This window comes from Mirounga angustirostris, unplaced genomic scaffold, assembly GCF_029215605.1.
Source record: "Mirounga angustirostris isolate CCGP_5_RB_7025 unplaced genomic scaffold, mMirAng1.0.hap1 SCAF_11, whole genome shotgun sequence".
Classification (NCBI taxonomy): domain Eukaryota; kingdom Metazoa; phylum Chordata; class Mammalia; order Carnivora; family Phocidae; genus Mirounga; species Mirounga angustirostris.
The window spans coordinates 124,103,993-124,131,696 of record NW_026991719.1 but is presented as its reverse complement, the minus strand read 5'-3'; the positions used below and the strand labels follow the sequence as shown (position 1 = coordinate 124,131,696).

Sequence of the window (27,704 nt, the reverse complement as noted above, 5' to 3'; positions counted from 1 at the left end):
TGTGCTATGGTGAGTGCTGTGAATTGTCTAAGACTGTTGAATCACAGACCTGTACCTCTGAAACAAATAATACATTATATGTTTAAAAAAAGAAAAAGGAAGATAGCAGGAAGGGAAAAATGAAGGGGGGGAAATCGGGTTGGGGGGAGATGAACCATGAGAGACTATGGACTCTGAGAAACAAACTGAGGTTTCTAGAGGAGAAGTGCATGGGGGGATTGGTTACCCTAGTGATGGGTATTAAAGAGGGCACATACTGAATGGAGCATTGGGTGTTATACGCAAACAATGATCATGGAACACTACATCAAAAACTAATGATTTAATGTATGGTGATTAACATAACATAATAAAATAAAAAGAAAAAAAAACTTGAACCACCATCAAATGTTCCAGGACCTGGCAATTTGGGAGGCCAGTTCTACCAAATAGGGAAAACCAAATTACCATCTTAGGTAAACTCTACCAAAGCATACAAAAATGGGCAATTATTCAACTCATTTTTCCAGGCTAGTGCTCCTTCATTCAAAACCCAGATGAAAACACCCCATGAAAAGAACACCTGAGCTAAGCTCACTCACATAGCAGCAAATATTCTAAATAACCTAATAGCATATTCAACATAACAGTGAATTAAATGAACAAATAGGCTGTATCTGAGGAACAAAAATATGCTTTAACATTAGAAAATATTTTCAATTATAATTCCCTGTACAAATTAGAGGAGAAAAAAAAAAAAACACTTGATCATGTCAATGGGTACATAAAATGCCTCTGAAAAGAAATTCAAAACAAGTTCATGGTTTAAAAAAGTAAACTAACTTTAGACTGGAATTTCAAATTCCTAAATTCTATAGCAAACACTTAAATGTGAAATGTTAGAACATTTCCCATTAAATCAAGGGATGAAAAAATGTATGCTTCTCTCCTCTACTTTTCAAAATTGCACTGGAACACATAGAGCTATGAATATCAAAATAAATAAGAGATATGAATATTGAAAAGAAAGATAATATTTGGTGACAATATTATCTATAAAATATTTTTATCTAAGACAAGGGAGTGATAAGAGGACCCTAGGCATGCCTCATCCCTCAAATACAGCTAGATAAATATCAAATCATTCTGAACACCCAAGAAATAAATCTGAGAACTGACAGAATAAACTGCACAACTAGAGGGAGAGAAGGGGCCACATCATGGAAGGTAGGAGGTACAGAGACATGATTTGGGGGAGAAAAGGATTGCAGATGCTACAGAGGGGAGGGAACCCTGATCATGGAGAAAGGAGAGGAGAAAGAAGAGAAAGAGGAGAGGAGAGAGACAGAGACAGAGAGAGATGAGAGAGAGGAGAAAGAGAGGAGAGAGAGAGGAGGGAGAGAGGAGGGAGAGAGGAAGGAGAGAGGAGGGAGAGAGGAGGGAGGGAGAGAGGAGAGAAGCACACAGGGGATTGCACAAAGAAAACACTTTCCCAAAGCCGATGACTGGCAAAATGAGAGGGGCAGCTTTTTGATGCACTTTACTCCAGACTTCAAGCTCTTGTGCTTTGGTGTGACTGCCCTTCTGGGAAAAACCTGCCCCAGCCCCAGTGAGGTGAGACCCTCCCCCAAAGGACCAGCATGGGCCTACACCACACCAGGTCCCTAAAGTTTGGAGTTTTAAAACTCAGCCAGCCTGACTGGGATAAAATACAGGTGCATTGTGCTGCCAGGTGGGTAAATGGCCTGGATACAGACAGGGTGAAGGCAGGGATGAGGGACACCTGGGACACATAAGGGTTGATTGTTCGCTCTTCTGTAAAAGCTTCCTGGACAGCAGTGTGTATGAACCCCTCTCCAGAGAGGACAGAGGGGGCTGGTGCTATTTCTCTCCCCTACCCTTCAGCATGAACTAACTTCATTAAGCAGCACAGCACCAACAAGTGGAGGCCTAAACCACTTACACCAAGCCCCACCCCCTCTACAGGTGCTGCTTTTCTAGGGCAAGCATGCCTGAGAACAGAAGCAGTGGGCCCCTCCCCCTGAAGGCCATAACAAACCCCCTAAACACACCATGTTAACTGACCATAGAGTGCTGTAAAGCTTCAGCTCTAGTGGAAATAGAATCAGGTCTCTTAACAAGCAGATCAGAGCACACCTGGGTAAAACTTGCCACACTCTGGACAAGGTCCAAAATCTCCACACTATAGGCAAGAATTTCTGCAGGTGACTGACCTGAGGGAAAGAGCAGCCAAAACACAGCAGCAGAGTGCACACAGCAAACACCAGAACCACTTCTTGAAGTGCCAGGCCCTGAACAGTATATGACCTCTTCTTAATAAAGCCAAAACTCTCAGGAGCAGGAAACATAACAGGCTTTCTTAAAACATAGAAGACGGAGACCTAGACAGAATACCAAGACGGAGGAATTCATCCCAAAAGAAAGAACAAGAAAAGGCCATGGCCAGGGATCTAATCAAAACAGATACAAGTAATATGCCTAAACCAGAATTTAAAAAAAAATCATAACAATATTAGCTGGGCTTGAGAAAAGCATAGAAGACACAAGGGAGTCCTTTATCACAGACATAAAAGACATAAAAACTAATCACACTGAAATAAAAATGCTATAACCAAGTTTTGAAACTGACTGGATGTAATGACCACAAGGATGAAAGAAGCAGAGGAATGAATCAGTGATACAGAAGATAAAATTATGGAAAATAATGAAGCTGAAAAGAAGAGGGGAAAAAATATTGGATCATGAATGTAACATTTAGATCGTAATTTTGGTATGAAGTGTGATGTTTAGGTAAGAGATTCACTTTTAACATATGGATATTTAATTGTTCCAATACTATTTATTGAAAGGCCAACATTTCTCAATTGAATTGTCTTAGTTCTTTGTAAAAACTCCACAGGCCATTTTTGTGTGCATCAATTTCTGGACATTCCATTTGGTTTCATTGATCTATGTGTCTATCAATACCACATGGTCTTGATTAGTAAGTCTTAAAATCAGCTAGTGTGGTTCTTCAAACTTTGTTTTACTTTTAAAAAATGTATCCCTTCTAAAAGGAGGGAAAGGAAATTTAATAAATTTCTCTTGATTTTAAAAGATTCATGGAAAATTCATTGGTTTTCTCTTAAACTATGTAGTGTTAGGTTAACCCAGGAGAATGTAGAATTCTGATGAATTTAATCATTTTACATCTTATTTGTAACTTTTTGACCTTATATTCTACTGCATATTAAGGTCCATAACTGTTGATTTTTATAAATATTATAGGATTTCTTGGTAGAAGTATTTTTCTGACACAGTGGATTCTCATCGAATACATCAACTAACTTTCTATTCAGATTAATGTTAATATTCCATGAAAATGAAATATAATTGGAAGAGTTAACTGCTTTAAAAGAAAATAAGTTTTTCTATTTTTTTAAGATTTTATTTATTTATTTGGAGGTGAGAGAAAGAGAGAGAGCATGAACAGGGTGAGGGGACAGAGAGAGAGGGAGAAGCAGGCTCCCCGCTGGAGCAGGGAGACTGACACAGTGCTCTGGGCTCCATCCCAGAACACTGGGATTGTGATCTGAGCCAAAGGTAGATGCTTAACCTACTGAGCCACCCAGGCACCCCAGGAAATAACTTTTTTCTAAACACTGATAAAATTGTATCTTTTTAAAAGATCTTTATACTGGAATAAAATGATACATCTTGATTTTGGAAAAAATAAAATTAAAATAATGAAAATTAAAATAAAAACGTTAACTCTTCTAGTTCCTTTGTCCTTTGGTAAACTTTTTTTTATTGTTTTTTATTGTTTTTTATTGTTACTAATGTAAATTAGTCACCATACAATACATCATTAGTTTTTGATGTAGTGTTCCATGATTCATTGTTTGCATATAACACCCAATGCTCCATGCCATACGTGCCCTCCTTAATACCCATCACCGGGCTAACCCGTACCCCCACCCCTCTCCCCTCTAAAACTCTCAGTTTGTTTCTCGGAGTCCATAGTCTCTCATGGTTCGTCTCCCCCTCCAATTCCCCCCTTTCATTTTTCCCTTCCTTCTCCTAATGTCCTCCATGCTATTCCTTATGTTCCACAAATAAGTGAAACCATATGATAATTGACTTTCTCTGCTTGACTTATTTCACTTAGCATAATCTCCTCCAATCCCATTCATGTTGATGCAAAAATTGGGTATTCATCCATTCTGATGGCTGAGGAATATTCCACTGTATATATGGACCACATCTTCTTTATCCATTCTTCTGTTGAAGGGCATCTCGGCTCTTTCCACAGTTTGGCTATTGCAGACATTGCTGCTATGAACATTGGGGTGCATATGGCCCTTCTTTTCACTACATCTGTGTTTTGGGGGTAAATACCCAGGAGTGCAATTGCTGGGTCATAGGGTAGCTCTATTTTTAATTTTTTGAGGAACCTCCACACTGTTTTGATAAACTTTTTTGAATCAGCTTGCCTATATCTATAAAAACTTCTGGGATTTTGATTAGCATTGCTTTGACTCTATAAATCATTTTGGTGAGAATTAACTACTTCGCTATGTTGAATCTTTCAGTTCATGTTTTCTCCATTTATTCAGTTATTTGATTTCTGCCATCAGCATTTTGTAGTTTTCAGCATACAGATACTATCTTCGGTTAGATTTATACATAAGTATTTCGTTTATTTAAGCTATTGAAAATGGTATTTAAAAATTTGTGTTCCAATATTTATTGTTATATGGAAATATGATTTATGTTTGTATGTTGACCTTCTACCCTAATATTTTGCCAAGCTCACTAGTTAGTTCTAGGAGTTTTTAATAGTTTCCTTGAAATTTTTTACATAGACAAGTGTGTCTTCTGAGACTAAGGACACTGTTGTTCCATTCTGCTCTATACACCTCTTATTTATGTTTCTTTCTTTAATCCAAAGGTAAGAATTCCACACGATCTTGAGTAGGAACAGTGAAAGTAGACATCCTTGCTTTGTTCCTGATCCTAGGAGGAAGACATGCAGTTTTTTACTATAAAGTTTGCCATTAGCTGTGCGTTTTTTGTAGATGTTCTTTATCAAGTTGAGTAAGCTCCTTTTTATTTTTTGTTTTCTAAGCATTTTTATTATACATGGATATTGTGTGTTATTTTGAAATATTTTTTCTGCTTCAACTGAGATGATTATAAAATTATTCAGTCTGTTAAAATGGTTTATTACACTGATTAATTATGATACTGAACCAGCCTTGCATTTCTTACATAAATCCCATTTAGTTGTGGTGCATTATTATTTTTATATATTGCTAGACTCTATTTGCTATTATTTTGTTGAGGATCATTGCATCTGGTTCATGAGGGGTTATTGATCTGTACTTTTCCTCTTCTTATGCTATTTTATCTTAGTCTTAATATTAGGGTAATGCTAACCTTATAAAATGAGTTGCAAAAATCTCCCTCCTGTTCTATTTTCTGGAAGAGATTTTATAGAATTGGTGATAGCTCTTCAAAACTTTGGGAGAAATTGCCAGAGAAACCATCTGGATCTAAGCATTTCTTTTTCAGAATGTTTTAAAGTATTCCATCAATTTATGTAATAATGTATAGTACTAGTCAGGGTATCCATTTTATCTAGGATGAATTTTGGTGGTTCCTGATTTTTAAGGATTTGTTCAGTTTAATCTAAGTTTTTGAATTAGTTTACCTAAATTTTTCTTAGTATTTTTCTATCCTTCTACTGTCTGCAGGGTTTGTAGTGGTATCCCTTGTTTCATCCCTGATAATAGCCACTTATGTCTTCTTTCTCTTTTGTTTTGTCTATCTAGAGTTTTATGAATTTTCTTGATCTTTCCAAAGAAACAGCTTTTGGTTTCCTCTACTTATTTTTTTTAATTTCATCAATTTCTTATTCTTTATTTCCTTTCTTCTGCTTGCTTTTTTCCCCCTCTTTTTTCCCAGTTATGGTGGAAGCTTAGATTCTTGAATTGAGATCTTTCTTCTTTCTTAATCTAAGCATTAAATGTTATCATTTCCTCTCTAAATACTCCTTTAGCTGCATTCCACAAGTTAAGATACGTTGCACTTATTTTAGTTCACTTCAGTGCATTTTTATTTTAAGACTTTCTCTTTGACCCATTGATTAAGAATGTGTTGTTTAATTTCCAAGTGTTGTGATATTTTTCCCATTTTATTTGTTATTGTTTGATTTCTAATTTGATTCCATTGTGTTTAGATAATATACTCTTCATGGGTTCAAGTTTTTAAAAAAGTTACTGATGCTTGTCTTATGACCAAGAATATTGTCTGTTTTAGTGAATATTCCATATGTGCTTGAAAATATGTGTTTTGTTGTTAATGGGTAAAGTGACATTTGTTCCATATGTACTTGATTCTTTCATGAGTAGCTGGAGTTGAACTGAGGACTTGATACACCACTTGATGGAATTCCTTTCTCACATTCCCTCTTCTCAGTGATCTCCACCACACTCTGGCCCTTAAGGGACTCCCTTTTGGTCCTCTAGCTAGAAAGTGGGTCTGTAGTCTAGCCACTCTGCTGTGCACTTCCCTTGAATGGTTTTTCTTCAATGGTTACATTGTGGGAAAATAAAAAATAGAAAAAGGGACTCTCTCACATCACACTTTTTGGATGAATGTTCTTGTTAGAGAGATGAATTCCTTGAGTTTTAGGTGCCTACACAGCTTTTGTTGATGCTCCCACCACAAGATGATAGCTGACTAATACTCCAGTTTTATTTATTTTTGAGATTTATATAAATGGAATCATATTGTATATAGTCTTTTATGTCTGGCTTCCTTAACGCAGTGTTATGTTTGTGAGATTCATCCATGTTGTTGATATAGCATGAGTTTATTCATTCCCATTGCTGTTTAGTTTTCTATTGTATAAATAACCACCATGTTAAAAATTCATTTTACTAGTTATGTATATTTTGAGGTTTTTCTAGTTTGGGGCATTAAGAATGATTCTACCATTGAAATTATTAAAAATGTCCCAGAGCAACTTCCGAGATATATTATGAGCATATCTTCAAATCTAGTAAATAATTCCCTAATATTTCCCAAAGAGATTATAGCAATCTACACTCCTACTAGCAATGTTTAGGTCTTATTGGTGCTCTACATCTTTATTGACACTGGTTTTTGACAATTATTTTATCAATCCTGGTTGGCATGTTGTATCTAGTATCTTATAGTGGTTTAAATCTGTATTCCTGCATTTGATAAATAGGTTGACACCATTTTATTTTATTTATTTATTTTTTAAATTTTATTATGTTATGTTAGTCACCATACAATACATCATTGGTTTTTGATGTGGTGATCCACGATCCATTGTTTTCGAATAACACCCAGTGCTCCATGCAGTACGTGCCCTCCTTAATACCCATCACCAGGCTAACAAATCCCCCCTCCCCCCTTCCCTCTAAAACCCTGTTTGTTTCTCAGAGTCCATAGTCCCTCATGGTTCATCTCTCCCTCCAATTCCCCCCGCCCATTTTTCCCTTCCTTCTCCTAATGTCCTCCATGCTATTCCTTATGTTCCACAAATAAGTGAACCCATATGATAATTGACTTTCTCTGCTTGACTTATTTCACTTAGCATGATCTCCTCCAGTTCCAGCCATGTTGATGTAAAAGTTGGGTATTCATCCTTTCTGATGGCTGAGGAATATTCCATTGTATATATGGACCACATCTTCTTTATCCATTCATCTGTTGAAGGACATCTCGGCTCTTTCCACAGTTTGGCTATTGCGGACATTGCTGCTATGAACATTGGGGTGCACATGGCCCTTCTTTTCACTACATCTGTGTCTTTGGGGTAAATACCCAGGAGTGCAATTGCTGGGTCATAGGGTAGCTCTATTTTTAATTTTTTGAGGCATCTCCACACTGTTTTCCAAAGTGGCTTTACCCACTTGCATTCCCACCAACAGTATAAGAGGGTTCCCCTTTCTCCACAACTTCTCCAACATTTGCTGTTTCTCTCCCTGTCCATTTTTGCCATTCTAACTGGTGTAAGGTGGTATCTCAGTGTGGTTTTGATTTGGATTTCCCTGATGGTGAATGATGATGAACATTTTTTCATGTGTCTGTTAGCCATTTGTATGTCTTCTTCAGAGAAGTGTCTTTTCATGTCTTCTGCCCATTTTTTGACTTGATTATTTGTTTTTTGGGTGTCGAGTTTGAGAAGTTCTTTATAGATCTTGGATACCAGCCCTTTATCTGTAGTGTAATTTGCAAATATCTTCTCCCATTCTGTGGGTTGCCTCTTTGTTTTGTTGACTGTTTCCTTTGCTGTGCAGAAGCTTTTATCTTGATGAAGTCCCAGAAGTTCATTTTTGCTTTTGTTTCACTAGCTTTTGGAGATGTATCTTGAAAGAAGTTGCTGTGGCTGATGTCAAAGAGGTTACTGCCTATGTTCTCCTCTAGGATTTTGATGAATTCCTGTCTCACATTGAGGTCTTTCATCCAGTTTGAGTTTATCTTTGTGAATGGTGTTAGAGAATGGTCGAGTTTCATTCTTCTGCATGTGGCTGTCCAATTTTCCCAACACCATTTATTGAAGAGACTGTCTTTTTTCCATTGCATGTTTTTTCCTGCTTTGTCAAAGATTATTTGACCATAGAGTTGAAGGTCCATATCTGGGTTCTCTATTCTGTTCCATTGGTCTGTATGTCTGTTTTTGTGCCATTACCATGCTGTCTTGATGATCACAGCTTTGTAATATAGCTTGAAATCAGGCAACATGATGCCCCCAGCTTTGTTTTTCTTTTTCAACATTTCCTTGGCGATTTGAGGTCTTTTCTGATTCCATACAAATTTTAGGATTATTTGTTCCAGCACTTTGAAAAATGTCATTGGAATTTTGATCAGGATGGCATTGAAGGTATAGATTGCTCTGGGTAGCATACACATTTTAACAATGTTTATTCTTCCGATCCATGAGCATGGCATATTTTTCCATCTTTTTGTGTCTTCTTCAATTTCTTTCATGAGTGTTCTGCAGTTCCTAGAGTATAGATCCTTTACCTCTTTGGTTAGGTTTATTCCAAGTTATCTTATGGTTTTTGGTGCTATTGTAAATGGAATCGTTTCTCTAATTTCTCTTTCTACAGTTGTGTTGTTAGTGTATAAGAAAGCAATGATTTCTGTGCATTGATTTTGTATCCTGCCACATTACTGAATTGCTGTATGAGTTCTAGTAATTTGGGGGTGGAGTCTTTTGGGTTTTCCACATAGAGTATCATGTCATCTGCAAAGAGTGAGAGAGGAGTGTTCCGAGTCTGATAATCTCCAGGAAACTTCTAGCTTTCTGACTAGGTGAGGTTAGAATGATGGACAAAGCAAAAAGGACATGGCGGGAAGCAGGGGCATAAGAGCAAGTAAGGGAATCGGTAAAAGGGGGCCACCATTTGGTCACTCTCTTCCCTTCAGTTTTCCACTGACAGAGGGTACATGGTACATGCTTGGTAGGTCTGGGAATCATGGATGGGAGAGCGGAGCAGCCATAATTGGGTCATTGATTTAAGATTTAAATCCTGAACTGAGAACAAACTTGAATGCCTAAGAAACCAGCCACAACTTCATGCTTTGCTGATATATTTATTGATACATTTCCCCTTTTCAGGTGATGGTGACAAAAAGCAGCTATATCTCCCTACCCTACCCCCCCCCCCCCAGTAAAATACAGACACAGATTTCATTCAGCATATACAAGCATTGGGGCATGTCCAAATTCACCTCACTGGGTTACCAGAGCCAGGAGAGTTTCGGTCTTGGGGGCCCATGAATTGAGCAGGCCAATGCTGAAGAGGCTGCCACCTGGGCCTTGCCACTGGGGTGCCAGCAGAGGCTATAGAATCAAATCATGGTGAACAGAGCTGCCAGCCCTGTCATGTGGTCTAGAAGGTGACAGTGGGCTCCTGAGTAGTTTCCAGTGAGATCCATAGTCCCATAGAAATCTGTGCCTCAGGGTTCTCATCTGCAAAATGGGGATAAGAATCCTGCCCTGAATATATCACAGGGCTATGATGAGGCTCAAAATAGAAATAATTTGTCAAAAGTGCTTTGCAAAAGGTAAAGTGCTATACAAATTTAAGGGAATTCAATTCATTGATTGTGATTGTGAGTGCCCCAGGATAAGAGTGGACTGGCTCATGGGTCCAGGGGCCAAGGAAGTAGCAAAACTCTTATGTTGTGCCTTTAGAGGGCACCAATCTGTGCCAGTAATGTCCACTGCAAAGCAAAGTTCTCTTAGTTTCTTGGCCCCAAGAAGTCACCATGGCCTAGCACCTGGGTCGGGGCTGGGAAAGCCACTGGGGAAATTACAGAAAACGTCACAGAGGTCAAGGAGGAGGAAGAAGGTGGCATACAAAGCAGGGAGTCATTACTATCACCATACACAAAAATAGATACCCAATGGATGCAACGCATTGAATTTGTAGTGAGATGAGGGATGGACGTGAGGGTCGGGAGAGAAGGAGGTGGCACAGCAGCAGAGGGAGATACTATCCCAAAGAGGCTCAATTACTGGCTCCCTTCCTCCTAAAAGTATAATACCAGTGTCTATCTGCAGGGGAAGGGAGGGCAGGAAGACAAAACCAAGAATATAATAATCTGATCTAAGGACTAGGGTCCCCTTCCCCTTTATACTGCTGCCCAACATTTTAAGGAGATGTCAGGAACAGGCAAGGAGATGTCAGGAACAGGCAAGGAGATGTCAGGAACAGGCAAGCAGCTGGTCTATGCACTTCGAGGCTGAGGCCAGAGCTGGGCCTGGAGCACCACAAAGGCAGTATTGTTTCTGGAAAAAGGCAGTGGGTATCAGCACTGGGAGATAGCTAACCTACTCATACATGGGCACGGTCTTAGGGAGCTAGTCACTGACAGCCTGTGATATTTAAGCCTGAACATCATTAATGCCCCTTGAGTAATAGAGAGGTGGGCCATTTTACTTGAAATGGACTGCAATGGAGAGTCAGTGAATGGGCCAGGTAGGGGAGAGGGCCAGCAAAGAACAATTCTATTCAGGCTTGTATTTGGGGAATGGGGAAGGAAAGACACTGCCTTGTTGCTCCTCCTGCTGCTGTTGCTTTCCTCTGACTCCCTTGACAAGGGCTGTGGGACCTCCTGGGGAACTGGGGAGGCTGCCCACAGGGTACCAGCTGGCACCTACAAGTTAAGGCAAACAAGCCAGTAAAGCACATTGAAGAAGAAGAAGGTCACTGGGAAAACAACTCGTGAGTAGTTATCCAGGCGGTAGATGTGGATGGAGAGGCAGCCCTGCTGCCAGATACTGCCCTCACAACTGGGAACCACGCAGAAGTACTTCTTGCACCACTTGCAACCACCACCAGGGCTCTGGATGGTATCTCGGCTGAGAGACTGCTGAGCTGGACAAGATGGACCCTCCTCTCCATCACTCTCTTCAGAGTCTTCGATCTGGCACACAAAAGCTTCTGGATGCTCGTGGGCACGGGCACGGGGAGGGGTAAGGGCACGGGCATGAATATGTGGCTGAAACGGACAAGGAAAGAAGTGGGAAAAGTCAAAGATGAATCAAGTCTAGGTGTTGTCCCAAGGTTTCTGGAGGTTCTATCCTTGGCACACTGCTTTTTGACTCCCCCCCCCCTTCCCAGCATGACATCAAAAAGTTTATTCAACTCTCCCACCCCCATCACTTGGTGAACTGGCCATCCGTGTGCCATGAGTCCTAGTGCCCTCACTTGCACGCCTCCACACTCCAAAAGCTTGCCACCACTCCCATACCCAGGTCATACATGGCGAAGTTTTAGAGAAGCACGGGGTTGCATCCGGTTGTAGGTCAGAAAGTTGAGCACAGCAAACTCCATCAGAGCACAGAAGCAAAAGACGAAGCAGATGGCAATATAGAAATCCAAGGCTGTGATATAGGAGACACGTGGGAAATTCTTACGGGAAAATGTGCCCAGTGTGGTCATGGTGAGTACAGAGGTTATTCCTGTGAAAGCACAGTAGTGGAGGTGGGCTCAGCTACCAATCCATATATTACACTGCTGAAAGGACCCTTGAGAAGGCAATTCTGTGCCCATTTGTATGTATTACCCACTTACCTAAAGAGGTCCTGGCTGGAGCAGAGTCTTTCTTGATCCAAAAGGAAACCCAGGAGAGCATTGTGGTCACAGAAGAAGGGACATAGTTTTGAAAGGCTACAAAGCCAAACCGTCTGCTCACATTGAAGAAAAGCGTCATGACCATGAAATCACCTGGAAGACATAAAAAATACCACTTCATTATAGCACCGACGTGAGGGTCTCCCCCAGATAGGACATGCACATTAAGGGTCTTGTTCAGCTCATGGGATCCACACCACAGTCCTAAGAGAGAGGCACATTATTCCAGTGCCATATACAGAAAATCAGAAGAAACCCAGAGAGGAGACTCATTGCAAGACCCATGGTCAGTTAAGAGCTAAGCCAAGGCCAGAAACCTCATTGCTTCTTTCTCAGCCCACTGCCCCACAGCCGGTGTCTGTCTTCTGAGGGTGGCAGAAGTGTAAGATGAAAGTGAAAAAATCAGTTAGCCTTCTAGGTATCAGGACCACACAGCTAGTGTCCAGAGGGAAGACTGAGACCTTCACATCCATTAAGGTGCCATAAATAGTCTGTAGAAGCATAGCCTGACACATGCACTGCTGGCCTTTACAATGTATACGCTCAGGGAATAAACTGAGAGTGGCCTGTGCTGTGGTGGGGGAAGCACAGAATCCATTTGGCCTCCTTCCTATTCATTCATATGCTGGTAAAATGCTTTAGTTAGCACTGTTGTATCAAAAGCCAAAAGAAATCACCTGCCCATCCCAAACCTCTGGTGGTTCCCTGTTCCACAACAGCTATAGAATCAAATGCATACTCTAACCTGACACTAAAGGCCCACCATGACCTGGCTCCAACTGACATCTTACACACACACATGCAAACACACACACCGTCCTGTAAGCTAATCCCATACACTCTCAGATTCCCTGAGATGGCTTGCATATTTTCACCAATATCCAAAACCTAGACTCCCTGTTCTTAGTTTATTACCCTAATCCAAACTGAATGTTTCAAGAAAATAGAAGAATTAGCTGAAAGTGAAAATTGGGGCATCATGTCCTTGATGTTGTTTCTTCCCCTATATAATGATGGCTCTTATAGTACCTAATGAAAACCTACATCTCTAGGTGGCATCTTCTACTATACCTTTCATGTTGCCTTATATTCTGACACACTCATCCCAAACACTCTGCGTTCTCATCATGACCCCAGAGATTCTGGGGGCTTTCCTGAGCCCAGAAACTCCCATTTTATTTTCAACATCACATAGGGTTTGTGATAGCGCAAATTTTGGCTCCTTAGTGAAGCTAAATTCCAAACTTCTACCTAAATGGTGCTATAAAATTCCTTGGCTTTGAGTTAGGTGGGCTTTTTAACCCCTTCAGGGTTTAAATCTCTCACGTAAGCCCCGTGGCTTGCCTCTTGCCTATCCAAGCCCAGCATGGGCTGGAACTTAGCAGATGCTCAGTGACTCTTGCTACTGTCTAGCAATAGCTTGGTAAAGCAGACCAGAACACTAACATGTCCACATGTCCTCTTATTTTGGAAAGTAGATCACCTGCATAGCAGGTTTAGGTATGTTGGAGCTAAACAAGAAGAGCAGCCTTTCTTACTCACCTTGGTAACACTGACACTTAAAGGGCAAGAGTTCTCTGGAAAAAGGTAAGGATGTGGCCTGGGGTCAGTGGAATATCTGTATTCAGACTAGTAACTGTGGGGATAGAACTCCTCCCCCAGGGCTGCTGCAGGAACCATTCACACTTGCCTACTGGCCAGAATGTATTTACCAAGTTCTTAGTTCTCTTGCCCTGGGGTCTTGACTGCAATTTAAGACATCCCTATTTAGCTACAACCACTCCCTGCAAAATATATATTCTTGTTGCAAAATTTATTATCCTATCAGCTTTTCGTATGTTTATCTTATTTATTCCAGCCAAAGAACAACCTTCTCCACTTGTCAAGATATGGAAATTTGTTTCTGAAAGCTGAGGGAAGGATACTAACACATAATTTCTTATTCCTGAGGAATAAAGGAGCATGGGTAAGGGAAAAAAATGTATCTAGGGCTGAGGAGCCAAAGTCAAAGCCAAGCAAAACAACCCCCCCCCAAAAAAATTAAAGATGCTTCTGCTCATCTCTCATTTGGCCAGACCAGAGTTGGTCCCTGTGCTGTTAGAGGAACATAATTTAATAGACTGTGTCCAGAGGACTGGGATTAGAAGAATGAGTGGACCCAAAGCTGTGAAGAACAAGAAGAAAAAGAAACTAGACTTTAGAGTCTATAAAAGATTGTGACCCTGGACTGGGACCATAATACTGGTCCTTTAATGTTGACCCCATGGAAGAGTGACCGGGCTTACTGTAAGTTCAGTAGTTCTAGGGAAAAATAACTAGGTCTAAAGGTTAGGAGTTCCAGAAACTCCAATTTCAGATGAACAGGGAGTTTTCTGAGGGACAGAGTTGTCCAGAGAAGGAAGAATCTCCTTTGTGAGAAAGTGAAGTCCTAATCATGGGTAAGATTCCATCAGAGTCTCAGTAGCCACCAGTGAAAGTTAACTCACTCACTGGGGGCAAGGCTGCACTCTCTGAAGGCCTTCTGAAGTAGAGATTCTCTGGTTCAAGGCCCAAGGTGACCAAAGTAGCAAGCTACCACCACATTCTGAACCCTTAGGAGCTGGTACATAAATCTGCTTCAGATAGAAAGAACTGCCCAGAGGCTGATGGGAAGAGTTTGGGACCAGCCTCAAAGAGAACTATGATACTGGAGAAAGCATAATTCAAGAACAACTAGCCTCTAGCAGAAGAGAAAGAAGCCCTCCTCCTTTTCCCCCAAGAACCCTCCTCTCTCCCAAGGAGGGCTGGTGCTTACCTATTGTCATTGCTTTGGTGATGATGCTGGCTCTGGGGCTTTGTAGTCACTAGGGCACCATTTTGAAACAATGCACAACCATCTACTAAACGGAACCACTAGTGACTTGAAAGCCCCTGGGCCTTGTCTCTTCTGCCGCTTTTGATGATGGGTCCCCACCTGTCTGGGAAAACTGAGGTGCAGAAAGGCAAGAGGCAGGCCCATGGTTAGCTGGCAGAAGAGCAAGGATCCCAAGTCAAAGGTAGTACAACTGCTTACCCAGAGACCCTGAGAAAAAGAAAAGCATTTGTAAAATAGCCCTCTGCCCCTGCCTAGTACTGTGCAAGCAAAACTCTAGCCAGATGAGCATGAGCTATTCCTCACCCAGTGACCAACTCTGTAAGTGCAGCAAAGCAGATGTTCTGCCTAGCCACACAGAAGCAAAGCAAGACTCCTTCTATGGCAAATGGCTGGTTGGGTGACTGGCTCCATCTGCATTCTGGAAATGATGAGGGCAGTGCCTCCACTGCCCTGACTTGGTCAGTACATGTGAAGAGGGTTTCCAGGGCTGCTCTGGGACCTTAGCTTCTCATTGAGATCACCTAGGAACACAAGCAAAGACACTCATATCTGATTGGAAGCTGACATTGAAAAGATCCAGGATCCTCCCCTTTAGTCCTTGTTAGGGACAAAGTCAGAAAACCAGTGATCACCATGGCCATGTTGAATCCACCATGAAGGCTTTGACAGGAATCTGTTAGAGTTCTTGTTAGAGCTGCTTCTTTAAAATAAACGTTGATGCAGTAGCAATGGTAACTGCTGAAACTTCCCCCATACTATCCCAGCCCTCACCTAGCTGACCTTAGAACTCTAGCTTCCACTTCCCATTAGGACCAACTTTGTTTCCCACTCAACCAGCTTGAAGTGGTTCTGGGTATGGAGAACTCACATGCGCTCCATTCCCCAAAGTCATCCAAACAGGTCGGTTGTAACAAAGACCTAGAAACTGAAGGGTCTACATGACAAAGCTAGTTGAAATCCTGACAGCAATAAAACTTTAACTACTTACCTACCCTCTCAGGGATTTGGCAAAGCACTTACTTCTTTGCAGATGAGACTGAGATGTAGTTACAAAGTCTCAGTTTCCTCTGCAAACAGTTGTAAGTGCTTAGCATTTACAAGACAGGAGTCATGTTCTACAATATTTCCATGGGATGATTACATACATTTATATGTATGGATGGCCACATCCAGTCATCCTTACCACCCCCCGGGCCTCTGCTTAGCCTTGGTTTCAAAGGCACACGTACCAGCTGGGGTTGAGATAGTTTCAGTAGTGTTGGTCACTCCTGTAAAATCAAACTGAAAGAGCTTCCAGGAATTCTTCTCATTGATTTCAAGCTTGAAATCTTCCCATTTGTAGATCATCTCACTCTCAGGATAGGAAACTGTAAAGCAACATGGGAAGGAGGGTCCTGTGAGACTGGGAAGCCTAGCTGTCTCCACCAACATGGAGTCTGAGCAATGCCTTGGAGTCCTGACTCTGGCCTCACCAGCTGTGGGACCTTGCCCCTCTTACCTCATTGTTGAAGTCCATTCAGTACGTGCATTTACTGAGCATTCCTTAGTACCAGGCTCTGTGCTGGAAATATAAAGATGAGCAAGGCAGGAGCCTTGCCCTCAAACATTCACATTTTATTGAGTAAGATAGTAAGTATACTTCTGTAATTGTTGAAATTGCTGAGAAACCTCCACCCATGGGACAGTGCAAAAACAGAGGAGGGAAAGACGACTTGGGGACACACCCAACAAAGATTTCATAGAGTAGGTAACATTTCCAATAAATCTTAAAAGCTAAGTAAAATATTCTCTGTATGGGTGAGGCTGAAAGGGTGAGGAGTGCGTTCTATGCGTAGAAAGGTGAAAATGCCTGATGGATTATGGAAATGCCAAAAGTTCAGGATGGCTAGCTCACAGAGGCTGGATGAAGCATACAGGAATGGGTAATAGGGACCAGTCAATGAAGTACCTTGAGGGTCATTCTAAGGAATTTGGAATTGATCCATCATAGTTCAGGGAGGATTTGAAGCTAAAACATGACTGGTCTAGATGATGATTCAGTTAGGTCACCCTTGTCATTATATAAGATGGCTTGTTGACAGGGAGACCAGTTTTGGGAGGCCAATGCAGGAATCTGGGCGCAATAAAATGAATGAAGGCAGGAATCCAAGCTGCGGCAGTGAGAATGCAGAGAAATAGGATCAATAGAGACTCAGGAGGGAAAACCAACAAGATGTGTTGATTGATTAGATGTAGGAGGTGATGGAGAAAGAAGCATCAAAGTTCTTGGCTTGGACAACTGAGTGGCTGATGGTGCCTTTCAATGAGACAAATGTGAACACAGAAGCAACACATTTGTTTTGGGGGTAGAGGTTGGGAGGAGACAATGTATTTAGTTCTGGACATGTTTGGTTTTAAAGTGAAGATGTTGTGAAAGCCCAAGTGGAAGATGGCAAAGACCTAAGCCAAGGTACTGACAGTGGAGATGGAGAGGAGCAGACATACTTGAATTACACTTCAGAGGTGGGTAACTGACTTGAGATGGAGTGGAAGGAAGAGGGAAGAACCCAACACAAGGTCCAGGTGAAGCAACACAGTATTGTCAGCAGGAGAGGGATGAGGAGGCTCTGGGCAAATCTGGCACCATCTTAGGAGAAAAGCAGAGGCAGGAAAATGTAAAGGGCAAGGATGAGAAAAAAGAAGGGGCTCAGCATGACCCTGGGGCCCCAGAGACCTAAGAAGGTACTCACAGCTAGAGAAAGACAGAGGGCAAGAGTGAGAATCCATTGGAAATTTGAGCATGTGGAGTAAACATCCAGCATCAATGGTCATCCTGGAAGGGAGAAAGGAGCCTTATTAGGCTGGCCCCGAGCACTTAGGTATCCACCCACCTTGGGCCAGGGGACCACCACCAATGAGTGGCAACAGTAGGATTTGAAACAAAGAGCTCAAAGGAGAGACAAAAAGAGAGGAAGAACAGCTTGAAAGTATCTGGTTACTTTGGTTTCCATCATCAGAGGAATGTGTGGACCAATTTAGATGGGCTTTAGTTTCTTACCCATCCCAGCTTCCAGGACTGGCTAACATTCTCCCACTCTCTCCCACCTTCCCACCTCATACCACTGATAACACAACCTTCCCCTGCCAGACATTCAAATGTCCAGCCTGCTCTTAGGTATCTTTCCAGCTGCTGGGTTGCTGCTCCGCCTGGACAATTCCACAACCATGCACGTGTCTTTACATCCAGTGCCCACTTGGGATGGAATTGTCCAGGCAGTGCAGTCATACTCTAGTGGCGGGGGGGACCTGTGGACTGGGAGCCAAATAACTGGGTACCAGTCCCAGCTCTGCCATGAACTTGGTGTGTGGCCTTAGGTAATCTTTCTATTTTGAGGGCTAGTGTCTGTATCTATACATGAAGCGGTTGAGCTCAAGGTCTAGCAAAGCTGGAAAGGCCCTTTGAAGTATCATTCAGGATGAAACCTATATCCATGATTCTTTGGTAAAAAGAGTCCCAAGAGGTAATATTCCAGAGGCTTGACATACCTAATTGTGTACAACACTTTGCCATCCTTGTGGATGCGAACCATCTGGTTGGGCATGGTGATCACATGCTCTTGAGTCCTCTTAGAATTCCTAAAAAAGGTGTCTGGGATCCATAGTTGGCTCACCATGTTGCCATTAAGGACAAAACTCTCAAAGCTGCCATTGTAACGGAGGCGTTCATCATACCAGGTCTGGCAGAAGGTGATGTCAATGGTGTATTCCTGGTGGGATTGATAGAAAAGCACACACCTAGAGCTGTACAGGCAAAGAGTATTTTCATGCCATCCTGTGAAGGGCCTATTGAGCAGATAGGAACCTACTTAGGTTTGCACAGAGGAAAACAACATGAATTAGGCTGTAGGACGTTTCTATTTCCAGGTATTCCCAAAAGAAGGGAACATTCCCAGATAAACAACCATCAGGGAAGACATATTTCATCTAGAAACAGACAGGCAATTGTGGCTTAATTGCGCAGGCTGGGCTCATCACATCACCACTACCTTGTAGGGTTATGAGATTACTCGAGCCAGGTTAACACCCTCTCAGCCTCCACATTTCCATAGCAAACCAAAGATTTCAACTCAAAATCATCTTAAACATTACAAATACACACACACCTTTGGTTGTATATGGTGAAGTTTCCCCTTTCAGGTTTTATTTGGGGAGCACAAATGTTAATTAACCTCAATCCTTCATTCTTCAGACTTATATTTTAAAATGAAGTGCTTTGAGAAGTGTGTATTTAGTCTCATGTTTTTTGAATAATTGTTTTGTTTTTCATTTTAAACAAGGGCACCTGACCTCTGAATATGTGTGTGCATAAGCATAGCTATACCTGTGATTATTTGGTCTCCAGATGATATTATCTATCCCATAAACTGTCTGTTAAACATTGAGAAGGATGTTTAATAGGAAGAAGCATGAGAAGCTAGAGGTTTGCTCTACTGGTACTGAAGGGTAAAAAACAGACTGCAATAGAATTGCAAGTAGTGTGAAGAACAAGTGCCAGAACTAGGCCAAGGGGGAACCTTGAGGGCTAGCCCAACTTCCTTTACTTTAAAGGTAGGGAAACTGAGGCTCAGAGAGAAAAGGGCCTGTCCAAAGTCACACAAATAGCTAATGGCAGCATATTGACTCTGATGCTCAGAGCACCATTACCATGACCTTGCCCTGGGATGGCCTTCACTGATTTCCCTCTCTAGTGCTTATTTCACTTGCACCAACAATCCGTTTGGGTACCAAGGTCCAATTTTCCCCTGTAGAATCCCTAGGTCTTTCTCCTGAGTTATCTCGCATCAAACAATGAACACCAACCAGAAACCTACAGCTTAGAGGCCAGTAGAGCCCTCAAGGGAAAGCTTGGCTTTGCTGCCTAGGCCAAGAGGTGTGGAGAGCCATTGCCAAATTGCTGGGAGCTAGCCTCCCAGACTGAGAAGGTTCCCTGGAGCAGTCCAGAGAAGCAGACAGAAAAAAGCCTAACTACCATTCAAATGGAAGCCCCCAGCCCTGCTCCACCCAGCCCCACCAGCCTTCACAGGTGGCCTTCAGAGTGTTCCTACAGTCCCAAGTAGCTGGCAGTTCCAACTTGGCCTATGGAGCCTCCTTCATTCCTAGGCCATGTGAACTATAGCTAGGGGAAGTCTCCCTTCCCCAATCCATGCATGCTGTGCTCTTGCTCTATGTTAGTGTTTCAAATGAGCATTTAATTTCTATTTAACAAGATACCAATTGTAAATTCATTACACAGCAACTGATAACTAACAGTTCAATTTTTCCCCAGTTTGGCAAGGGAGCTTGGGTTGTACATCTTTTTTAGCTCAGCTGAAACTCTAAAAATTCAGTGTCAAGGAATTGGCTTAATTAGGATTGCTTGCAACAATTATCACAGCAAAAAGCCTTAGCAACTGTTGATGCTATGATGGGCAATCATTCCCAGACTGGTCACTACCTTCTAAGCTCAGGCTAGATATTTCAAAAATTTAACCAGGAAACTGGTAGAAACATTTGATTTAAATCTCCATGCTATGGGCTCGGGTTTCTCTCCCTAAGAACTAATCCTATGCTCTACGCAGCATCTGCTTAGCTGAGGGGTGTAGGAACTCTCTTCAAACAACCACACTCCTTCGGTAACAGAATGCTTGCTAAGAGGCTCAGTTGCTTCAAACGTAAAATGAAGATCCCAGTGGCAGCCGTCCCTGCCATAGGCTGTCATGAGGGTCCAAGGAGACAAGTATACCCTGTTCATTGGTTGTGTGAGAGAGATACACACTCCCTCCTTACCAAATACAAAACTCCACAGTGTTACCAAGGAAAAGTAGACTGTACAAGAACTGAGAACTCCCACAGTTTTAAAGAACTATTTGGAAATATGTAAAAGACCAGACTTCTTGGGGGAAATTTAATACCACATGAGTATTTGGCATCTTCTAAAGGCACTTGGCCTAGGTTAAAGCTGCACTTTATTGGCCAAAGAAAATCAAGTTGTTGGCTCCTCTTTGCATGAGTTCTGTGCCAGTGGCTGCTAAGTTATTAGACTGTATCCCTTGGGCTTGTTAGGTATCAGGGGAAAAAAGTGACTTCTATAGTACATCTTTCATAATTCATTTGCTCAGTTAACATATACTGAGTTCTTGACACCAAGGAAACCATAATCAGGAGAACAAGGCAGATAAAGAGCACATAATTACAATACAATGAGGTAGGGAAGATCAGGTAAACAACTATGATATAAGCTAGAAAAATCTGAATCCCAAAGAGAGGAGTGTGGTGTGAGTACAAAGGGAACAATTAATAGTTGTGGAGGTCAGAGAAGATGCTATTAGAGATAGACCCTGAAGGATAAGACTATGGCAAGTAGAAAATTGGAGCAATGGCATTCCAAACAGGAAATAGCTTGAACAAAGACTCAAAGGTACATGGTGATTTGGTAATACCCATACTCTACTGTGACTAGAGCATGTGGTCTCTAAAGGGGTGGAAAAAAAAATAAAACCAGAGCTCTGGGTTAGCTCCAGCCATGGAGGGCCTTGACCACTAAAGTGTGGTGTTGAACTTCACGCTTTAAGCCAGGTCAGACCTACAGGAGGCACATCACATGGGAGGCCACTGGGTCAGTAGGTAGACTGGGGTAGGCAGAAACCTTGAATTTTGCATATTCCAAGGAGAGATAAGAGAGGCTGAGGACAGTCCTGACACTAGAATGATAGTAATGGAAAAGGAAAGAGAAATGAGAGCAGCAGTCTTACAACAAGAGTTAGTAACTAGAGACTTAAATCTATAAAAATCACTATCAGAAAAAAAGAGCAGTTCCATTGTGGTGTTTAAAGTTGCTTTATTATTTTTATTTTGAATGAAAGACCAGAAGATATGGTCAGGACTCTGAAAGTCCCCTTCAGGCAACAAGGGACTTACCTTTTCCCACCTTCTAGAGTCAGTGTTGGTTATAATATCCCCTCTCCAAAACAAAACCAAAACCAAAACCACAAAACTCTTAGACACAGAGCAGAAAAAACAAGTATGTGAAAGGGCCCATGGGTCAGCTCTCTGGGCTACAAGACACTGTGATCAAAAATCAGTACTCACCATGTCCAGAATAGAGATAGGACCAAGAGTGTTGACAGAGAGCTCAACAGTGACCACAGTGGGCTTTTCTGCAAAGGAGACAGATGTGGCCGAAGTAAGTGTCAAATAGCGGCAGGGACAGGGGAGGGCATGGTCAGAGGGGAGAACAAGGAGATGGGTGAGGACTAGAGACATGGTTTCAACATCCAGTGCTATTTCTTTCTTTGTTCTTTCATGGCAAGATCCAATTCACAGACTGTTAAGAGCTGGACATACCTTGAAGGTCAGTCATCTAGTCTACTCATCTTATTTTATAGTTGGAAAAACTGAGGGTGAGAAAAGAAAAAAAAGTCTAGACCAAGGTCAAGAGCACTGCTGAAACTAGAGTTGATATCTCTTACCTGACAGGTCAGCAGCAGATGTTCCTGCCCATGTGCACGACACCGTCACCTATACCCACACCTCTGCCCTCAATCTCCTGCTCCAGGAGGGGAAGAACCATGTTCTGCTACTCACCTCCTATGCTAGGGCGCAGTTTGTGGTCATAGTTGTTCAGGATGCTGTTCAGAATGTGAGTGGCTGCTGGCAGTTTCCCAAGTCTGCGATGGGGACCAGTAAGGGTGCGCACTGTTTCCTCAGAGAGGAGCTTCTTTTCAGGAGCCTGGGGCTGGGGCCCATAGACATCCTCATGGGCAGAAGGTCCATTTTCTGATTCAACATGAGGTTCTTCACTCCTAGAACAAAAAACCAAACAAACAAAAAAACTGAAGCTCTGTTCTCCACTCTGTAGGGGCCCCAGCTGAGGCCTTTTGGGACAGAAGCAAACCAAAATAAGTCTGCATCCCAAGGCATAAAGAATGACCGGTAACAGCATATTTTGAGCTAGTAACAGATTATATTTGTTAACTTCTTCTAAATCTTGCTGCTTTTTGGACACTTTCCATACTATCCTTCCTTTATGGTAATTCTTTATTTTAAAAATATCCCAATAACAAAACCAAGCTCAAGATTTTAAAAGAACTTCTCAGTGTAAGGTGAAGAGGGTGTTTGTATATGAGCTTTGGCCAACCAGCTGCCGTTACTAGTCCTGGTCTCCAGTCTGCCTGACCAGCACCACTGGGGAGCAAATGGGCAGGCAGAGGGCCAGGATTTCTGAGAAATGCTCCGGAAAGCCAGAATAGCCTCTCCCATAGAGGGCTTGGACACCGTGGGAATATTCTGCATTTCTTTGCTTTTGTGTTATTCACTGCTTTGGAGTTGGGGGCCAGGGATGAGGGGAAGCTCTGAGCACTGAGAAAAGGCAGGAGTCCTTTACTCAGAGACTGTCATCCAGGAGAGATGGCCGACTGGAGTCCAGCCTGAATGCCACAGCCATGCACCACAGCCAAAAAATAAGAATTAAATTAAATAAAACAACAAATTAAAAAGCCATCTGGCAATGTATGAAACTCACAGATGGTGTTAGAAGTTAGGGTCCTGGTACTTTTGCTGGGAAGCAGTGAGGAAGTGGGCTTCAGGGGGCTTCTGAGGTTCTGGTCATGTTCTAGTCCCTGATGTGGGTGTATTGATACCAGTGTGGTCATTTTCTGACAACTCATCAGCTACACACTAATGATTTGAGTACTTTTCTGCATATATGTTCTAATTCAATAAAAAATTGTTTTGAAAAATAAAAATGCTAATAAAAATCTGCTAATATATGGATCTTATTTGGATCCCGATCTCAAAAGGCAAACTAAAACACAAAACAAAAAACATTTATGACACAATAAGGGAGATTTGAACACTGACCGGATAGTTTCTTCACTATGACAAAATTATTTTAAAATTTTTGGTGTCATAGTGTTATTTTATTATGTGTTTGGAGTCCTTATGACTAGAAATGTATACTAAAATAATTGCATAGGAAATGATTATGATGTCTGAGATTTGCTTTAGAATAATTTAAGCTGAAATAGAGAGTGGGTGGGGGACAGAGAAATTAACTGTGGTCATGAATTTGTAATTAATGAGGCTGGCGATGGGTACATGGGGTTTCACTTTATTGTTCCCCCTACTTTTCTATATCTTTGAAAAAAATTATAATTGAAAGCTTTTTAAAAACCTTCAGCAAAATTAATCTATGATGTTGTAAAGCAGGAGAGTGGTTTCCTTTGGGTAGGAGAGTGTACCGGGTGGGGGCACATGGTGAAGCTTGTGGGGGGTAGGTGGAGAGGACTAGCAACATAGGCAAGGTTTCTGTGGTGCAGACCACAGACAACTTGGGCAGCAAAACGCATTTTCCTGCGGCATTACAAGCTCTGAGAATTGCCTAACTGGCATACAGATGTGGCAGATTTATGCCATTTCTCATGTCTGAAGTGGCTAATTCCCACTCTGGGCAAGGGGAGAACTGGGCTTGAGAAAAAGCAGTTTCCATTTCCAAATAACACATGCAGAAACGTCCTCTTTCCCTGAGGCATTCCCCCCAAGTCCTCTGACTGTTGGAGGGGCAGAGGGAGAACAGAGGCCTGACACCCTGCAAAATGAGTGACGTGGCTAGGAGCATGGCACAATCAGGACTGGCACTGCCAGCCAAGACCACCCAAATGTCTGAAGCCAACAAGAGCCCCAACGTTCAAGGGGTAAACAAACAAGCAAAAGCCCAGGGACCACTGAAGCCCCCATGCTCCCAAACTATGTCTGCGATGAAAATGATATCAGAAGGTCTTGAGGTCGCTGTAGTTCTACAGCACTTGCCAGTAAAATACAAACAAAACAAACACACTCATCTTGGGATCCTTGAGGTTAAGGAGCTGCTGACACTGCATACCTTTCCTCAGCCAGCCATTAAGCCCCCTTTAAAGGCTAGAAATAATAAAAACTTGAAAAACACTCATGTACTGGACTAGGGGAATCTTTCCATGGGGCCTTTTCATGCACTCACATCCCTCTATATGCAATGGTCCAAGATGGAGCTGAAACTCCACATCCCCTCCCACTACTGAGGATGCTCTTTCAACTAACCGTGGGGGAGGGAAGGAGAGGAAGAGGGCACTGGCAATGCTCTAGGAGGGGGCCCACTGGGTTGTTCCCCCCCCCCAAATCAGCCCTCTTTTTCACCTTACAGATGAAGAAACTGAATCCCACCTGGGGGAAGGGCTTTGCCCAAAGTCACCACCATTTGAGGCTGAGCCTGGACCAGAGCAAGATTTCCTGGTTTGAGGTGGCCCTTGCCAACACACCCCAAGGCCACCTCCAGCTCTTTGCTGACATCATGGGTTGCCATGCTGACAATGTCTAAACACCAGTTACTTGGCCCTTCCCTCCCCACCCACTCCAGGGGACTGGAAGGGTAGTTTCCATGTCAACAGCTCCTCTTCCCAGCTCTTTTTTTTTTCCTGCTCCTAATGCTTCCTTCTGCCCCCACTGCCAGACCCCATGTCAGCTCTCCCAAACAGTTCAATTCATATCTGGAGGGATGTGAATGGCTGGAAATTCCTAGCACGCATTCAGAAATATTTGCCAAGTCCCTGCTGAGGCCAACCCCCACATCCCAGGACACCGGTGAGCCAGCAGGGAGCTCTTCAGGGGAGCTAAAGCATTCTGGGGTGAGGAGAGAAGCCATCTCCCCTCTCCCCAAAACAGATAAGCAAGACAGGAGCCCAGTGCCATGGAGACTTCTGGAATGGAAACCGTCTCAAAAATATGAAGCAGTCATCTCCTACTCTATAAAGTCAGAAGTGCAGGGAACAACCTTCCTAGCAAAGTCTCAGGGCCAGAAGAAAGTGTGAAGGAAGTTGGCTGCTCAAGGGAAACCTGTTGTTAGCCTTTGGAAAAGGGGATGGGGATTGAAATCCAGGACCCAAACCTCAGACCTCAGAGAATAACAGTCTCTGACCTCAGGCTCTGGTCAGCCCAACACCCAGCAGGGTGTCTGGTGGGAGGGGGGATGAAGGAGGAAAGGGGAGGCTGGCGGCAGAGAGGAGTGGGGTGGATAACTGGGGCGGGAATCCTTGGACTAAATTGGGGCTAGCGCCTGGGACTGGCACCAAGAGACGCGGCGGGAAGGGAAGCAAGTAAAGTCAGAGTTATCTGGCACAGTGCCTGGTAGTTAGTAGGCGCTCAGAAAAAGAAATTTAAATGAGAGGACACACAAGCCAACACTCCAGCATTTAGGCGCAGTTTCGTTCCCCAAGCCCGAGAGGCTTTCTGGACGCCACCTTCCCAAAGTCTCCCCCAGTCCTCAGAAGCACAAGCCTACGCTGGTCGGTCATCCCGCGGGCCACTCGCTTCTTCCCACTGAAGACCCAGAGAGAGAGAAGCGTGCTCGTGCCCCCCGGCCGTCGCCGTGGTTTTGGAGAACGGGAGTCTGAGGACCGGAGCGGCCAGGGAACAGGCGTCCCGGCTTGCTTCCTGGGCGCTCCTTCAGGGGTCTGGGGTGCCCATCCTAGAGGGAGCGGGTTGGAGGCTGGCAGCGCGTCCCGGGGACCCGGGATCCAGCTAGCTCGCGCGGGGGCTGGGAAAAGGTGGGCGCGGCGGTTGAGGAACGCAGGGGCGCGGGGGTCCGGGGAGCTGGCCTAGCTCCAGGGGAGAGGGAGCTGGGCGCAGAGAGCTCCTGGGTCCCGGGATGGAGACTCACCTAGATGGAAGGATTATGGACATGCCCAGGAGGATCAGGAGAACTTTGGTTAACATCGTGGTGGGGACCGGGGTGACCACCTGTGCGGAAGTCGCTGCGCACGGTCTGGCCGCACCGAGCGCGGTGTGCAGCGTTTTGTTGGGCTCCAACTTCCACTCCTCCCACTCGCCCCGCCCCGCGCCCCCACCTTGGCCCCGCCCCCTGAGCCCCGATGGAAATCGACGACGTGTTCGCTGCTGCTGCGGAGAGTAGGGTGGATAGGCTTGGGCTGGCGGAAGGAAGGCGGAGGGAGAAGAGGAGGAAGCCCTGTCACCAAGGCCCCCCGCCCCCCGCCGCCACGACTGCAGCGCTGCCAGACAGCCACGGGCGGGGGACGGGAAAGGGAGGAAGAGGCGAGCTGGCGGCGCGGGCCCCGGGCAGGGGAAACCGGAGGCCCGCGGCTGCGGCTGGGAGGGCGGCCACAGACTGGGCCCGGCTAGGCAAGATGGGGGACTGGGTGGGCTCCTGCCTCCTTATAGGATCCCTTCAGTCCGCTAGAGTACCGCGGGATCAAACTGTGGCTTCCAGCCCTCGGCTCCCTCCCCTATCACCTGTTGCGTCCCCAGGTCTTCTGGCCTCTGAGATTTTCCCTACCCTCACTCCAGACCTTCCAGGCCTTCAGAGTACATCTCTGGGCATTGGAAGGAAGCTGGTTGAGTACCTTCCTTGGCACAGGGGAAGAAGAGAGACTTGGTGGGGGGAGGTGTGTCTCTCCCAGCAAGCTCTGATCTGAGCTACTACACAGGCCAGTTTCTCAGGTATTTGGGGGCAAGGAAGGACCCACCAACAGAGGACCAGGCCTAGGCATTCACTGGAGCACTTTCCCTTAACCGCAGAGAGGCAATGAGTGACTCAGTGTGGATCCAGGTTTAGCCCTGGGGCCTGGGTCTGAGAGGGACCATCTGGGACCTCAGAAAACTCTCCAAGACTGGCTGGCCAA

General features: G+C 43.7%; 1 protein-coding gene across 1 annotated transcript; it reads right to left on the bottom strand.

Moving 5' to 3' along the window:
* Positions 1 to 9,193: 9,193 nt before the first annotated feature.
* On the bottom strand, positions 9,194 to 26,857 carry GABRE (gamma-aminobutyric acid type A receptor subunit epsilon). The gene is made up of 9 exons (XM_045883768.2): positions 26,726 to 26,857; positions 22,621 to 22,838; positions 22,126 to 22,193; positions 18,544 to 18,764; positions 17,748 to 17,830; positions 16,248 to 16,385; positions 12,105 to 12,257; positions 11,793 to 11,992; positions 9,194 to 11,529 (listed from the first exon to the last, which is right to left on the bottom strand). Exons 1-9 carry the CDS (start codon positions 26,779 to 26,781, stop codon positions 11,185 to 11,187), a joined length of 1,482 nt encoding a protein of 493 aa, XP_045739724.1. The 5' UTR covers positions 26,782 to 26,857; the 3' UTR covers positions 9,194 to 11,184.
* Positions 26,858 to 27,704: the final 847 nt, after the last annotated feature.